The 17,325-nt window shown below is 35.0% G+C and overlaps 1 protein-coding gene across 1 annotated transcript in view; it reads right to left on the minus strand.

The window, feature by feature from the left end:
- Ccdc85 (coiled-coil domain-containing protein 85) overlaps positions 1-17,325 on the minus strand; it is a 208,710-nt gene that overhangs the window by 139,229 nt on the left and 52,156 nt on the right. The window contains exon 4 of the mRNA XM_090398714.1: positions 13,726-13,793. Within this exon, the coding sequence (XP_090254840.1) occupies positions 13,726-13,793 (68 nt within the window). The remainder of the gene's footprint in view (positions 1-13,725; positions 13,794-17,325) is intronic.

Below are 17,325 nucleotides of genomic sequence, written 5' to 3' on the forward strand. Positions count from 1 at the left end.
TACTTGTATATAGAAGCTGTTGACTTCACATCAATTGCCTTAACATCCATAATGCAAGAACATTATGGGAAGGGCTAGTACTAAGACCAATTTTGCCTGATCTGGGTTGTGGTATTAAATAATGAACGGCATTGAAATGGGAAATTTTTCAGTATATCACTAATGGTGGAAGAACCAGAGGTCATCCCTGAAAATTGAGCAAGAGTATAATTAGGAAGGGTAAGGAGTATATTTTTTGCTTGAGGAGTAGGAAATGAGTTGCCAGTCAGTTGTGAGTTCTCTGCTGATAAATGAGTTCAAAGTGGAGTAAGATAGGTAATGTACAAATGTTGGTTAGTGATTTTTGAAAATGTTTAAGAACTCCCTGGATTAGTCTATGAACTCCATGGAGATTCCCATGTAATAATATTAAAAAGTATCATGGTGTACCCATTTCCTTTATCTGATTCAAATGTTACTTTATTATTGAAAGTGACAGCTGAGACATTATTTAAAATGCTTAAGATTTAAGATTTGAATGTTTAAGATGTAAGGTGAGACCTCTGACAATTATTTCCCAAATTTTGGGGAAGTTTTATACACACAAAGCCAAGCCACATATCATGATCCAGAAGTATACATCCAAAGTTCCAGAGGATATTATTATAGCATTATTAACTATGCATTATTCTTAACTTTCTATCAACAAATATTACATCTAATATTTTGGTCTAAGTCATTACTAATCTTTCTCAATTTGGGCCTTTTCCCAGCCCATTCTGACATCAAATACTTGTTCTGCCTGCCCATTCTGTTCAAGTATCCCTATCACCTTAAATTAGCCCTGTGCACACAAATTCATTTCTAATAATTAATTTTAATACGATTCTACCATTAATTCCATCTGTACACTGATAATTTTTCCAAGAATTTGCATATCTGTGGTCTCCAGTCTTTCTTCGACTGTTTTATTTCTACTTAATCCTCAGATCCATAAGTTAAAGTTGGTTTGAATAGTGTCTTCCTCACTAATTATGATTAAAGAGCAAAAATATTTTACTTGTTTTATGGGTGTCTCTATTGAGAATGCAGTTTATGTTTTCCATATTCCTGCCTATTTTCAGTTTTATACTGCTGATTTTCACATCACACTTGCACAGTTATTCAATTTAATTGAGTTAAAGATTCATAGAGCATACCAGCGCATCTTAATGATGAATAACTAGAGATAGCGAGCACTCATTTGTCACACTTGATTTTACACCATATCATTATCATATAACTTTAAAGATACATATATCTCTCTGCACAATGCCCCATTTGTGCTACTGTGTTTTATAAAGCTTTTCCTTGGCAGGCTTATCATATGCCTTTTGCAGAATGACAAAACTTAAACACTAATCCTTGTTATAATCCCATGATTTTAAGGCTTATATCAAAGTAAAAATATGCTGCTGACAGCCCTTATTTTTTCTGAACTTAGCTTGTTCTTCCAATTTCTCTTTGGGGAACACTTGTTAGGGAAAGAGCTACTGCTCTTTCGAGTGTTCCAGGTAAGATTCATAAAGTACATACTTGGAGAAGAGGCTAGAAAAAATTGAGAGAAATTGCTTCAATTTTTAAATCTTACATTGTTTTACTTACCCTTTTTTTGATGGGTATTTTTTATACTAATTCCATACATAAGAAGTTAAAGGCCTTCTTAGTACATTCCTGCCAGGTGTGAGGTGCAGGTGAGGACTGAGTTGCAGACTGTAGTTGTTTGGGAATATTTCTTGCAAAAAGCTGTTTAGAGAACAGAGATAGATGGAATAAAAGAGAAGTACATTCAGTGTGTTTGCAGATACACAGTGAAGGGATACGAAGCAGCTGCTACTCTTGTATTAACAGGTGCAACAGAAAGTGAGATATAATGATAGATGCCAGTTCAGTGGAGCAATGACAATTAAAGTAGCTCTAGAATAGACACATGCTGAAACATTGCATCTATGAGATAGAGGTGAAAGTGAATCTGTAAGAAGGATCATTCATGGGCAGAATTGCTTTCCTCTGGACAGCGTCAAGAAGTTTTAGGTGCACCACTACCCCCAAATATGTGAGCAGAATTCTAAGAATGGGTGGATTTGGATGCTGAGGAAGCTACTGATACGATGTGCTTATGCCTGGAGAGAGATTGGAGGTAAAGTTTAAGTCCAAGCAGAGAGATCTGATCATGTCTGGTGATTTGTGTATTACTGATGATAATGGTTGATGAGCTGAGATCTTTTTTGTGAGGTAGCACTGAAGGTGACTAGATTGTCCTTGCCCTGAAGAATAGCATGTAGATGTTAAAGGCACTGGTTGTAGATGATCTTGATGCCATGTGTTAAAGCTTAGGTGCTGGGAAGACATCATGTTGGAGGTTTAATGGAATATTTACAGCACTAGGAAAGGATGAAAAACTAATTTTAATGCTTCCAATATTTCACCTCAGTCACTGAGACATCTTCAGGAATTACAGATGACTTTTGTAACACACACACACACACAAAAAGACAACACAATACAAAACGAAACATGTGGGTGACATTCTCAAGTCCTATCTAGGTAGTGCACCCTCTATGGGCATTTGTAGGCGGCCTAGGATGAAAAGTGGGATCACTGACAACTTTTTTCCCAAATTTTGGGAAGTTTTATGCATTTATTTATTTAATATGGATGCATAAACCTACAAACACCCACATAGAGCGCACCACATAGATAGGACTTTAGAGTCACCCATGTGTTTCATTTAGCATTGTGTTGTATTTGTGTGTTACAAAAGTTATTTGTAATCCCTGAAGATGTTTCAGTGTGAATGAGATGAAATATTAGAAGCATTAAAATTAGTTTTTAATTCCTTCCTAGTGCTGTAAATATTCCATTAAATCCTCCAACATGAGATCTTGACGCCTGGAATGTCTATACACTGCACAGTTTGTAAAATGAGTAGGATGAATGGAGAGTACTATTGTCTGCAAAGCTATGAATATGAGTGGTGATTGAGAGTAGGTCATTTATGTACAGGAGAATGAGTAGGTGATAGGACGGAGTTTTGTGGTACTCCTGCATTAGTGGTAAAGCTCAAAGAGAGGGAACCATCCACCATGACACATAATGAATGACTAAAGAGGAAGCTGATAACACAATTAGAGAGAGTGGTGGGTAGACCAAAGGATGGCAATTCATTTAGCAGATCTTGATGCAAGACTTGGTCAAAGCTCTGGAAATGATGAAGGCAAGAGCACAAGTTTCTCCAAACCTCTCCATAGACGTGTCCAGTGGTAAGTGATGTAAACTAGGAGGTCAGCTATGGATCTTGAATGGCAGAATCCATACTGGTAGCGACTGATTAAGTGGTGGGCCTGTAGGTAATGGAGAAGTTGGCTATTGATGACTTTCCGCATTATTTTTGGAAAGGACTGAGGCAATGGCAATTGATCAGTAGTTTGATGGTAGACCTCTATATCTCTTCTTTTGAACAAGATGGATGTGATTGCTTCAACATGTTGGGATAATTACCAGTTAAGTATAAAAAATATTGTAGTGATTATAGAAGTCTAGTGTTAGGTGTGGAGAACAATGTTTGAGAACAACTAGATTTGTAGAAATGTCATCAGGACCAGAAGACTTTTTACTGTCCAAGTTATTCAGTAATTTTCAGATGTATTTTTGTCAAAAAAATTCAGGAGGCATATGGTGCTCAGATTCCAATATGGTAGCAGGCATGCCTTGGTCATTAATGCAGGAGTTCAAGGAAAAGGGTGATGTTAGGTCTGCTTTATCTTTGGTGAAGTAATAGAGTGGTGTCATTGGATGAGAGAGAGAGAGAGAGGTGGAAGTAAGCAGAAGCTGCATTCGATAGCTTTAGCAAGAGACCAGACAGCTCACTTCCATTTAGACAGGAGGCAAGTTTTCTGCTGTTGTCCTTTATGAAAGCAGATTTACATCTGCTGATGACTGTTTTCCAGTTGTTTAGTATAGACAGAATATGAAGCTGGGAATCTTGATGGGAGCCACCTGTGATAAGCAGAATTTTTTCTTCAACTACTTTGATATACTCACTATTGATGTAATCAGGACATAGAAAGCAAATGAGGATTTTGAGTTGAATGAAGGATGAAGACTTTCATGCCAGTGAGGGTAATTTGACTTGTTCAGAGCAGGTGTTCTGGAAGTCATCCCATTTGATAACTTTGTAGTGCCAGAGAATGCAAGATTGGGAGTGATTTGAGGAAGGGCATCTCCAAGTTAAACATAAGAAGCTAATGAAAAAAAAGCTACTTTTATACATACCTTTTTATAAATACATATTAAATTTCAATATGGTTTTTTTCCCCCTGGACTGCTTCTATGACGTTCTGATTTTTCTATCCTTGCAAACAAGTTCACCACGTCTTCCTCTCGAATCAATGTTTTCCCCAGATTTTTCCACTAGATGTTCAAAATTTGGTTTTTGTTTTCACTCATTTTTTCTCTGATAATATTTATATATTTGTGCCTACAGTTTACCTCTGAAAGCTGCTCACTTTTGTGATCCTCTTTAAAATATTTTTACATCTCTTCTTTTCAACAGTATTCAATTTTATGTGGCTCAAAGCTAAATGGCAATCACATACTATTTCAAATCCCTGTATACTCTTGTACCTTGAACCAGCATGAAAATATCATTGCTATCAACAATCAATAAGAATTTTCTTTGTCTTACATGTTCTCTCCATGTGAATTTAAGTGCAGCATTATGTTGGAGTATTATGATAATAATGACAAGCCCATGTCATGAACAAGAATCCAGCAGGCACTTACCATTATTATTTGCCTTGATCTTTTCTCCAAATTTTCTTAGAACATTTCTGCATGTCTCGTATTCACTGTCTTCTCCACTCTTAAAATCTCAGTCAAGAACCTGTTTATGTCAACTGCCCTCTCTAATGAAATCAAAAAATTCCTCCACTTCTTTCTGTGCTACCACTATGCTTGATGAAGATATAGAGGTGCATGAGAAGTAGGTTCAAGAAATGTTGCATAAACTGGATAAGAATTTAGCACCAGGAATAGTTGGGATGTTAAGCACATATGATAAAAGAATGTTCAGCCAAACTGGTTAGGCTGCTGTATAATTTGAGTCTCACCTCAGGAAAGATCCCACAGGAATGCATGATACTGCCACTGTACAAGGATCTTGTACAAACTAATGTGTGTAACTATTGACTGATCAGTATATCTAAGTGGTGGTGGTGGTGAGAATTTTAGAGAAGTTGATAGGAACTCACATAGAGAAATGGATTAATAAAACCTATACTTCATAAGGAACAGCATGGGTTTAAGTTGGCTGAAAGTGGTATAAAGGAGTGACAGTTCGCCAGATTTAAGGTGACCAGTAGGGTAAGGACAGTCCTTGGACTACTGTTGTTCAATCTATACATTAATGATATTGGGAAGGATCTAACAAGAAATGTTCAATTGTCTGCTGACAATGAAAGATAGGAAGGGAAATTAGAGATGCTACTGATATATAGTACTTACAGAATGATCTGAATAGGCTGGAAGAGTATGCAAATAATAATTGCTATCAATTCAGTGTTAGTAAGTATAAGGTAATGCACTTTGGCATGATGAGATTTCCAACAGCATATTATACTGGTAGGATTAAGCTTGGAGATAACTCATGAGACTAGGAATCTAGGTGGATAGGAAGTTAAAGTTCAAAGGTCACATATCAAAAATTACAAATACAACTCAGAGGATAATTGTGATACTGAAATGAATATTGACATGTAAAGAGAAGGAAGTTATTAATATGACAATACCTGGATTACTGTGTGCAGATTTGGTCTCCTGGGATCTGTTAGTTAGTTATTCACATGTAATGTCAACTGACGCCATATGATCACTACTAACTCATAGGGTTTTGGGAGTGAAGACCTGCTACAAGAAGTGGTAAGATCAAAGTTACCTTTTCCACACACCTGGGTTCTGAAAGGATAAAATTGTGGAATGGGTGAAAAAGAGAGTTACAAAGATGACACTGGGATTACGGAATGTAGATTATGAGGACAGAATGAGAATGGCCTGCAGACACTAGTAAACACTGGTTGGTGGGTATCAGTGTAAGGTATGTGGTTAAGAGAGGGGGGTCAGGGCTAGATTATTCTCTCAAAGAGCAGTGAGTGGAACAGTTTGCCTGTTGAACCAGTGAGTTCATCTAGTGTGAATGAGTTTAAGAGAAGGTATGACAGCTGGTATGGGTGATGTATGTCTCGTTTGATAAGTCCTTGACTCTCTGGAAGTAACTAATAATAATATAGTTACTCCTTCCTTTACTTGATCACTATTAAGTATAACATCTTATAGTTATTATTTAAACAGTATTTCATATGCTCACTGCATGTGGCTCACAAGCCGTTTGCCCACCCCTGGTCAATACTTTGCTACCTGCCTTCAATTATGTAACAATAACTAGGTTGCCCTCTTTCCACAACTTTGGAAGGTTGCTGAAGCTGAGGCTGAAAGTAGAAAACCTAGTCAGAAGCAATACTAAGTTTCTGACACATTTTCACACATTGACACAGGATATGTCCTGTGTGTTATGAAAATGTCCTGCATTCGAACTGAGATTTTGTAATATGCTAAATGCCTCCAGTTTATCTGTCTGTGTTCTCACATTTGTTAAATCTATCACTGCATTCCTGTATTTACTCGAATAATACTTGCCCTCGCATATATCTCACACCCCTGATTTTACTTCACAAAAAAAGAAATTAAAGTTCGCATATACCTCACACACAAAAAGAGTTGAAAACTTTAAGAAATAGATAGTGAATATTGCTATGACAGTTTCAGATATTTTGAAATTCGGTTGAAGAGAATCAGCATTTCAACTCAACAATTATCACCTTGCTTTTGTCTCAATGAGTCATGTGATCTTTTGTTAATCTCACATCAATCATATGCACATCTTGATAGCTGCGCTATCTCTACCAACCTATCATTGCTGTCTGTTTCGTGCTCTGCTTTCACTTCTCATTAGTCATTCGTGAAAGATTGTTCATAACATATCTCAAGTTTGCAAATTGTAATTTTTCCTATAAAAGAATAAAATATCCATCCCATTCCCATCTTCACTTGCATGTTAGGCTCAATAGCCTATCACAGGCAAGTGGTTCAGCTTCTTTGAAACCAATTAATGCTCTGATAGGATAATTAATCCTATCTTCATCATGCATCTTGAATGCATTCTTCAGGCTGGTTTGTCCCTGTTTTGTGGATTGAATAACTTTCACACCCATGCATGACACTGGCTTTGGTATTTTAGAAACTTGAGAATTTTGATTTAAGCCAGTAAAGTAAAATATTTCTCCAATTACTGTAATATTAATAGCAAAACATAATGAAACACTCAATTATTATCTCAGTTGGTGACTTGCATATGTATTAGCTGAAGACATTGGTAAGAACATAGAAAATAAATATCAAGAAGGTGGCAAGATATCGTGGAGGTTGTTGAAGAAACTCAGCAATGGAGGAAAGAGTTCTGTTAAAGGAATTAGAGATGATAAAGTTGACATGAAAACTGGAAAAAAAAGATATCTTTGAAGTTTGGAGTAATTACTTCGAAAAATTGCTAAATAAAACAATGATTGACAGCACAGTGGTAAAAAAACACTGACCAGGCATGCAATCAGGAATACATATCCATACTTGAAGTAGAAAAAGCCATCAAAAGGCTGAAATGTGGAAAGGCAGCTGAAGTAGATGATATTCGACCAGAAATGCTCAAGTATGGAGTTATAAAAGTCTTGCAGTGGCTGCACTGAATAGATAAGGCCTGGACAGAGGGATGAATTCCAGATGATTTGAGTAGATCTCCCATAGTACCCATATATATAAAATGGGAAATAAACCAATGTGAGAATTACAGAGGTATTTCTCTACTGAGTGTTCCTGGTAAGATTTATGCAAGTATACTTGAGAAACGGTTGAGGAGGATTGTGGAAGAGAAGCTTGTGATGAACAAGCGGGATTCAGGACAAATAGAGGCTGTCAGGATCAGATTTTCACTTTCTAGCAAATAGCCTACAATCCTATTTTTTAATAAATGTAATTAATTTTTACTTCATCACAAAAAAATGGCACACAATTTCAGCTACATGTCTCTTGTTACTGACCAATTGAAGGAAGCTTTATACATGTGGCATGAATAGAGAAAATATTGGAGTTGCTAGTTTGATGAAAATAGATGGAATCAAATCTCATATGTTATATTACATTGTATATTAACAATTTATCAAAACGGGTTATATCAATATTAAAAATGTATTAACATGGGTCTTAGGTGCAATTGCTGAATACAATGGACAAAGATAGCAAAAATAATTTAATTATGAATGAAACTGTGGTCTTATGCATAGAAAATTCAAAAAGGCATTTTAAATAAACTTGTTGCTGAATATAATGACTTCTTTCTGCACAACTGAATCTTGGTTTAGTGATGGAAAATGTTTAGAGAGATTTTTCAAACTTCAGAAAGAATTTTATCTCTTTTTATTGCATTTTAAATAAACTTGTTGCTGAATATAATGACTTCTTTCTGCACAATTGAATCTTGGTTTAGTGCTGGAAAATGTTTAGTGAGATTTTTCAAACTTCAGAAAGAATTTTTTATCTCTTTTTATTGAAAGGAATAAAATATGATACTAATCCAAATACAAGTTTCAGTGATGTTGCTTTCCTCAGCTCACTAGCTTTCGTAACTGATATCATGCAGCATTCAAATGCTGCATGATATCAGTTAGGAAAGCTGACATTGTCAGCTTTCCTAACATTTAACAAGCTAACATTGTTAAAATCAAATCTAGAAAGAAAGAGTTTGTCTCATTTTGAATGCTACAATAAGTTTTTTGATGAAATGACAATACTTGGTGAAATGATACATTTTAAAGTATCTGTTCCTGGGCTCAGCACTCTTATTAAGAATTTTCATGACAGGTATAAACAATTTAATGAACTCAAACCAAGCAATTGTAAGTTCAGCAATCCAGTGAACGTATATATACTGAAAGCACAAATCCCATTTAAAAGAAAATTAATTTAAGATTAATTTATTAGAGCATGATCAGAGACTGGAGCAGAACTGAGATTTTCTTCCACTGAGAAATAAGTAAACATAAGAGATTCGGAATTAAAAATTATTTCAATATTTGGAAGTACTTATATATGTGAGAAGCCATTTTTCTGACATGAAATACATAAAGTTGAAACATGGGAATTGTGTAGCATTTGAATGACTATTCTTGATCAGTTACTTCAACTTTCAACAATGAGCATCAAAAAGTAGACATGCAACAACTTTTAGTGGATTTTATCATCCACAGTCATGCCATTAACTGTAAGTTTTCCTTTAAGTTTTAAATTTCAGTTTTTCTAATATTCTAAATAAAAGCACTTAAAGGTTTGATAAATTAAGCAAGATATTTTTATATTTACATTATCTTTATATATTCCTCTCTTCTCCCTTCTATGTGTTAGGCCTACTGGCCTGTTACAGAGCTATCTCCAGCCCTTCTAAGTCATACCTCTCATGAGGTTAAGGTGACTAGCTCTATGCCTCCTGGTATATTCTATGGCTGTAGCTGCCATAGAATATACCGGGGCCAGTTTGCCTGCTTTAGGGAGGAAAAACCCCAGATAAACTGGGGGGAAAACCCTGCTCTCCATGCCCAAGACCGGCTAACTTGGCTATGACATAGAAAGATCCTTTATCTCCTCAGATCAGCGAGGAGAATCGAACTGAGAACACTCCTTTCCCAGGAATATGGTTGTGAAGCGCATAGCCACTAGGATAACTGCGCAGACTATCTTTATACATACATATATATATATACATACATATATATATATACATACATACATACATATATATATATATATATATATATATATATATATATCGCCCTTCCATCTAACTCTTAAAACCTTGGGGTCCAATGGCTCAAAATGTTGGACAGCACTGATATATGATATAGAATATGTTTGTATAATTCAGATGTACAGTGGTTATAAATGCAATATGAGGTTCAGTCATGAAGAGGAGACCAGATCTGGATGTCTTAGGTGGTGATCTAAATCATTTATATTTGTGTTTATGCTGACATGTTGGAAACAAATGTGAACTATTATTATTATTATTATTATTTTTTTTTTTTTTGGTAGGGATCTTTTATATGGTAGTTGGTCAACTGGCAGCAAAAGCATTAATTCAATAAAAAGCCTACTCATAAAATATCATTATAAATTTCTGCATAACAGGAAAATTCAGTACCTGATATTGCAATCTCTTCTCTTCTTCTAGATGTTGTAATCTTTTCTCTAGATTTCTTATATATTGCAATACTTGCTCTGTAAATATGATCCCATTTAAGTGAAAAATTTTAAATCAAAAAATGAATATAACAATTAAGCAATGGTTTACTAAAATTTCAAAAACATTAGAACTTAGAAAATATAAAAAGAAAAATTATAAACATCAGTTCATTCCATTGTCTTTCCTAATTCTTGTTACTATATTTTTCTCAGAAGCCAGAGTTATTTCTTAGGGAAATATAAAGACTTCCTCGATATGCATTTTTACATAAGCAGGCATTTACATGAAGGGAAAAAAAAAGCCTGCAAATTATTTTAGAATAACTATTTTTTTTTCAGATCAGAAAATGTGGTCCATGCCTGTTCATAAATCACCTCTGCATCTCTTTCACATCTTTTTGCAAACCATTTCAGTAGTTTCTTTATAAGAAGCAGTTCATTTCTTCTCTATCTTAACTATTTTGTGCATTCTTTGCCAGTCCTTACTAATGATATTCACAGTTGACCATGATACATGTTTACTGGTATTCTGTAAGTGACCTCTTGACTGAGGGTTTCAGGCAGACCATGTGAACACAGAATGTTTTATTGTATCTCCCTTTCACTTTGTCACCACCCACATGCTATATAATAAGATATATCATATGGGTAGAACCAAAGCGAAAAAAGAGGTGCAATGAAACATTCTGTGGTCACGTGTTGTGAGTGATGATAAACCAGATTTGTTCTCTAACTGGAAACAAAAACAAATATCTAATACATAATATGCAAAAAGTGAGTTAAAATCTGGTGATGTTAAAAAATATGCTGAGTGCACATCTGTCTTTAATATTTATTTCATGGTGTTATGTCTTGTAGGTTTAGTGATTTTCTCTACTTATGGGTATATACCTGTCACCAACAGGCATTATCAGTTTCACCCATTTGAAATGAAAGAAAAAAAGTATGCACCTCAAAAGGATCACATTCAAATGGATTTGATGGGTGAATTTTGCTTAACGAGTTAAGCAAAAGATTCCACCATAGCTGTGATATCACAGCAATGTTAGCAATGTTAATGGAACAGTAGGAGGTATCATGTTAAGCTAAGGCCCATTGTATATGGAATGAGAGAAAAATTAGCAAAGGCATAAAAACATCAGACCAGCTGGATTGATACAGCAAGTAATTTTAGAAGACCAAAATGCAAGCTTGACAACTGAGGACCTGGACCAAAAAAAATTTTGACAGAAAGCTAGTGCAAACAGTGCAGTATGATACTATGATAATACATAGTCTTTATGTACCATGACTTCTATCAATGAGTAATAGACGTATTTGCTAATTATTTTTTTAATACATATATACTCTGCTGACAATGAGCAATAGTCTTAAGTAGAATGCAACAATGAAATGACTATCTGCTTTGGATGTGCATTTAGTTTTTATTCTGTGGTATGAATAGAGCTGCTACCTGTTAAGGATGAAATTCCAAAAGATAATAAGAGTAAATTATGTTTCGTAAAAGAGTAACTTTTCTGTCAATTTTTTTTTTTGAAGCACACAATTTATTACTTTACTATGCAGTTACTGATAAAAAGAGAGCAACACATCTCTTAAAAAGCAATCACAATAAAAAAAATAAATAATGAATGTTGCTCCACCACCATGATCATGCAATTTAAGCTTAGGTGGTTTCATCTCATAATTAGGTTTAATGGAATGAAAACAGCACAAAGAAATCATTAAACACAGATATAAAGTTCCAGTATTTTGTCTCTGTCACTTTGAGTTTTTGAGACTAACATCTTCCACTTATTGTGTAAAATTACAATTTTTATATTATATCCCAGATGTCTCGGTGATAGATGAAATACTGGAACTATTATACCTGTGTTTAATGATTTCTTTGTACTGTTTTCATTCCATTAAACTTAACAATGAGCATTAAAATCATCAATTTCCTGATATGTACCCTCAAGGGGTACAAGATACTAAGACAGTGCTACACATTATTACTAATCTCCTCAAAAATTTTCACCTAAATTAGTCTATCACTTCTTGCCACTCCAGTATTGTTCAAATCTTGTATTTTTCCTTTCAGGGCATTTCTGACTGCATCAATCCACCTAGATCATGGTCTTCCTCAGCATTATTTCCTGCCATTTTAGCATCAAACACCTGCTTTGCTAATCTTTCTTCTCTCATTTTCTGTAAGTGACCATAGCATTGTAGATCAGCTCTGTTTGCAAATTCTTGAATGCTACAATATGAGGTTCCATTCTAATATTTTTAATTTTTCTCTGAACTCTCATACTTGTGGTCTCTAGCCTTTGGTCAACTGTTAACTTCTAACCCAACTCTCAAATTCATAAGTTACAATTTCTTTGAACAGTCTTATAACACTGCTAATTTAGTGTTTGGGCTAACTTCTCTTATTCCCTACCATATTAGCTTTGTTCTATTGTCTATTTCCATATTTAAGCTATTTGAGCACAATAGCTTAAATATGGAAATTTAATCCATTTGACCTTCTGATCAAGCCTTCTGAATTAAGTAATGTAGTCACCATAAAACTTTCCCACTTCTATATTTGAGTATTTCTAGTTGAATATTATTTACTAGCTGCTTTCACACATTTCAGGCTTTTTTCCTACCTCATACACTGATGTGTATGTACACTTGAAAACCATAAGTTTTTTTTATTTTTATGCTCATAACGATAATGAATGGTCAAAATGAGGGTATTAAAAACTTATATGAAAGTGATATAAATCAAGTGGATATTAATTCCAGCATTATTTCAAAGCCAAATGTAGAAACTATGAAAGTTTCATACGAAATTTGACCAGAGAGCTTACGGGAATATACTCACTAGCATTAAGAGTCACCATAGCACAGACCTTATAAAAAACATGATCACTTGGCCAAGCATCCATATATTCGCCTTTTATTGGTCCATTTTGATAAGGTTTCACTAGTCTGACAGCTGTTTAGAACTAGCTGGTTCTTCTCAGAGACCAGGCAGAAACCTTAAGAGAGCAAACACTCTCGTTCAGTACTGCTTGGTCTATGAGGAAAACCAACCAGTTCGAAACAGCTGTCAGGCCAGTCAAATAACTAAAAGAAGCTGATAAAAAGTAATAGACTTTATAGAACAGTAAGCAATTACTCTGTAAGATCAGAATGCACTTAAATCTGAAACCAAAATGTTAACAAATGAGAAGATGAAAGGAAGCTATTCATATATTTTAGCACCTTCAATACATGTCAGCAATGATTCTCGATTTCCAAAACATCGAATTAGACAAAACTTCAGCAAATGGATTTATAAAAACCAAAATTAAAAATGTCAATAAGACCTTTGTAATCACACAAAAACATCACGATGAATTTGTAATCAGAATTAACTGTTTTATCTCCTGCTGATGCTAGCACAGCAACTATGATTTGAGCTATAAAAATAATAAAGTAAAAATTAATTCAAAATAACTAATTTTATTAATATTTCAAAATAGCACACACTGCAGCAAAATGTGAATACCGACAATAGCTGTGGTGGTGGTTAGTATGAATTATTGGTTTCTTAAGGAATGTGACTTTATGTAATATTTTTTTTTGAAAACATGTGTAATTAAAATAGTTACAATTTGGATCCATATTTCTGCAGTTGAATCTCACTATAACAAAACTGTAGGAATTGTAAATAACTTGCTATAGTAGTTGGCTATAGGAAATTTTCTCTGGACTAACATTATGTCTACAGGACTTTTCAGTTTGCTGTAATGATGAATTTGTTATAATAGCATCTGATATAATGAAAGTGTCCGCACGGTTAGCCTAGTGGCTTTGCACTTCGCAACCATATGCCTGGGGAAGGAGTGTCCTAGGTTCGATTCCCGTCCACGACGTGAGGAGCTTAAGGATCTTCCTCAGCCATAGCTAAGTTAGCCAGTCTTGGGCGTCGGCAGCAGGGTTTTTTCCACCAGTTTATCTGGGGTTTTTCATCCCACAAGTAGGCAAACCAGCCCCGTGAACACACAGGTTATAGTCATAAATACTTACGGCAAGGAAGGCAATGGGAAACCACCTTGCTCATAATCATCTATCCCTAGAATGGTAGCATATAGCTACCCTCCCCCGGCCGTATGGCAGATGGGAACCAGAAGAAGAAGATAATGAAAATAGACCATATTGACATATTTCACTATAATAAGACTATTTAACTCTAAAGCTGTACACATTTGCACAACAAACCATTAAGGGATGTGAACTAATTAATTCTACATGTTTCAAACAGTAACAATGGTATTTATATTTCTAGGTAAAAATTTCTTTGAAATTTTTACCTTCATATTAAATAAACATTGGTCAATTTGCTAATTATTTTTTGTTTTTATATTCTTTCTTTTACCATACTATTTGAAAAATATCTATTACTTATAATTTTTTAAAACTTTCAGATGCATTTTGAAAACAGCATGTAAGCATCTATTAGATTGATTTTGTCCACTTGTATGCATATAATTATGACTATACACTGTATTATGACTAGAATGTGCAGGGAGAGGGATGGAGTTTGTGGATGTGTGAGAAAAATATGAGGAGAAAAGGGAATTACATGACAAAAGAGGATTGCATTACAGCAAGAATGCGAAGGTTTGCAGTGATTCCTGTTGGGTGAGGGAAAGGAGATTGATTCAGGGAGAGTTATGGTAAAAGTGTAACTAGTTAGAATATTACAGAGAATGTTAAGCAAAAAAGATATGACTGCAGAGATGACAATGATTCAAAGAGAACCAAAAATCAATGCTTAGATGAGCGAAATGGCAAAGAACGTGGATCAGATAAGGCTAAAGATGGTCAAATAAACTTTGGTAGATAATTGTTTAGCACATATAAGTCTGAAGATAGAGGGGGGGGGTTAATATTTATTTATATATGCAATAAGTATCATGAATAAAGAATCTGTAGCTAAAGTCATTTCAACCATGATTGATTACAGGCAGAAGTGAGAGTGTCTGAATGAAAAGAATAAGTTGACAGGAATAGAATTAGAGGATTTAGTATTTTGGGCAAGGAGAATAAAAAAGAACTAAAAATTAGGGAAAAGGAGTATTCTTAATGAGAATAGATGCATTGTGTTTTCTTAGAGTTCATTATTATTATTATTACGGGTATCTCCATGGAGTCAGCAGACTCATCGCGGGAGACCCAAACTAGCAAAACAATATCTGTCATATCTCTTCTTGAATTCATTTACAGACGAAGAGCTCACAACTAAGTCAGGCAATGAATTCCACTCATTCACCACCCTCCAGGCAAAAAACCTTGTTCTGACACCTTTGTTAACCACACTCTTCTTTAATTTCCAGAGATGACCTCTTGTTCTTCCATATATATCACACAGCTGAAACATTTCCCATGCATCAATCCTATAAAAACCTTTTAGTAATTTGAATGTTTCTATCATATCCCCTCTTCTTCTCCTATCAACCAATCTCTGCAATCCACAAGCTCTCAATCTATCAATGTAGGGAGCATTTTTTATATCACTCACCAACTTGGTCACTCTTCTCTGAACCCTCTCCACAGCCTCCTCATCTCCAAGGAATCCAGGTGACCAGACCTGAGCACAGTAATCTAAATGTGGACGTATCAATGCTTTGTAAAGGGGAATAATAACCTCTTTATCTCTGGATGTCAGTGTGTTCCTCAACAACCAAGTAATCCTATGTGCAATCTTGGACACCTTAGCAATGTGTCATCTAAGACAATGCTGACAATTTTTTTGAAGACGTATGGCATGAAACTGTAGTGAACAGGATACAGTATATGGTGGGCTGTTGCTAAGGCATGGCTATGCAGATAGAGATAGGTTTAGCATGTAAAGTAGGAATGGTGAGTTTCTGCAGTTGCTCAGTGAGCATTATATAGTACAGCATATTATGGAGGGAACAAGAGACATTTATCTTTGATAAAGTGTGAAGGATGTGATAATAAATGAGATATCTATGCCATCTCCTGTGGGTGGGTGAAGTTATCATATATTTGACATAAGAGGTGACCAGACAAATGCATTCTCCAGAGATATGAGAGATAAGTGGAAAACTGATTATGACAGATTATAAAAAGTTAAGGGGGCAGCTGAAGGTATGCCATGAGTGACTATGTGGGAAGCAGATTCAAAGCACCTGAGGGGGGTTAAGCTCAAGATCATTTTTGAAATCATCCATGTCAGACTGCAGTAGAACTAAAGTTAGAAAGATAAAAGAGTAGGCATAAAACTGATGAATAATAAGATCAGAGGAAGAAGATGAATAAGCAGAAAAACAGTTAAAAGTATAAATCATAGGCAAAGAAAGTCACAGGTGTGGCAAGGAAGGATAAAATGAATATGAAAAGAACCTGACAGAATGGGTAATGCCAAGATGTTTTTTTTTTTTTTCAGTTTTGTGGCCACAAAATGAAGAGTGAATGTAGGGGGAGGGGAATAAAAAAATATGATTACTGGAGAGGATGCTAGGGTAACAGCAGCAAACAACATGGTGGAAATGCTTAATGAATATTCTGTCAGTGTATTTGTTGAGAGAACAGTGGCAATAGCCCCAAAAAGAAAAATTGAAAGTTAATAAACACGACGTTTGAGATGTCAAGAAAACTTGATTCTAATAAGATTATATAACTAAACAGGATATTGCCATGTATCTTAAGGATATGTGCGCAGGGAGACTAACAACATTCACTTGGATGTTCAATGAGTGTTCCAACAGGGAGAATTCCTGAGAAGTGTCACTGTATGAAAGGTGATCCAAAACAACCACACTGATCAACCAGTTAGTGTTAACTAGATTAAATATCTAGAAAGAATGGCATTACTAATTACTGTAACAAGGGGTAGTGAGTTATAGGACTATACTTGATAACAGTTTGACAACATCAGCCAAAAGTGATGCATATACAGCAATTTTTCTGAATTTTGAAAAG

Source organism: Typopeltis vanoorti, chromosome 10, assembly GCF_054136105.1.
Source record: "Typopeltis vanoorti isolate ZY-2024b chromosome 10, IOZ_Tvanoo_1.0, whole genome shotgun sequence".
NCBI classification, from domain to species: domain Eukaryota; kingdom Metazoa; phylum Arthropoda; class Arachnida; order Uropygi; family Thelyphonidae; genus Typopeltis; species Typopeltis vanoorti.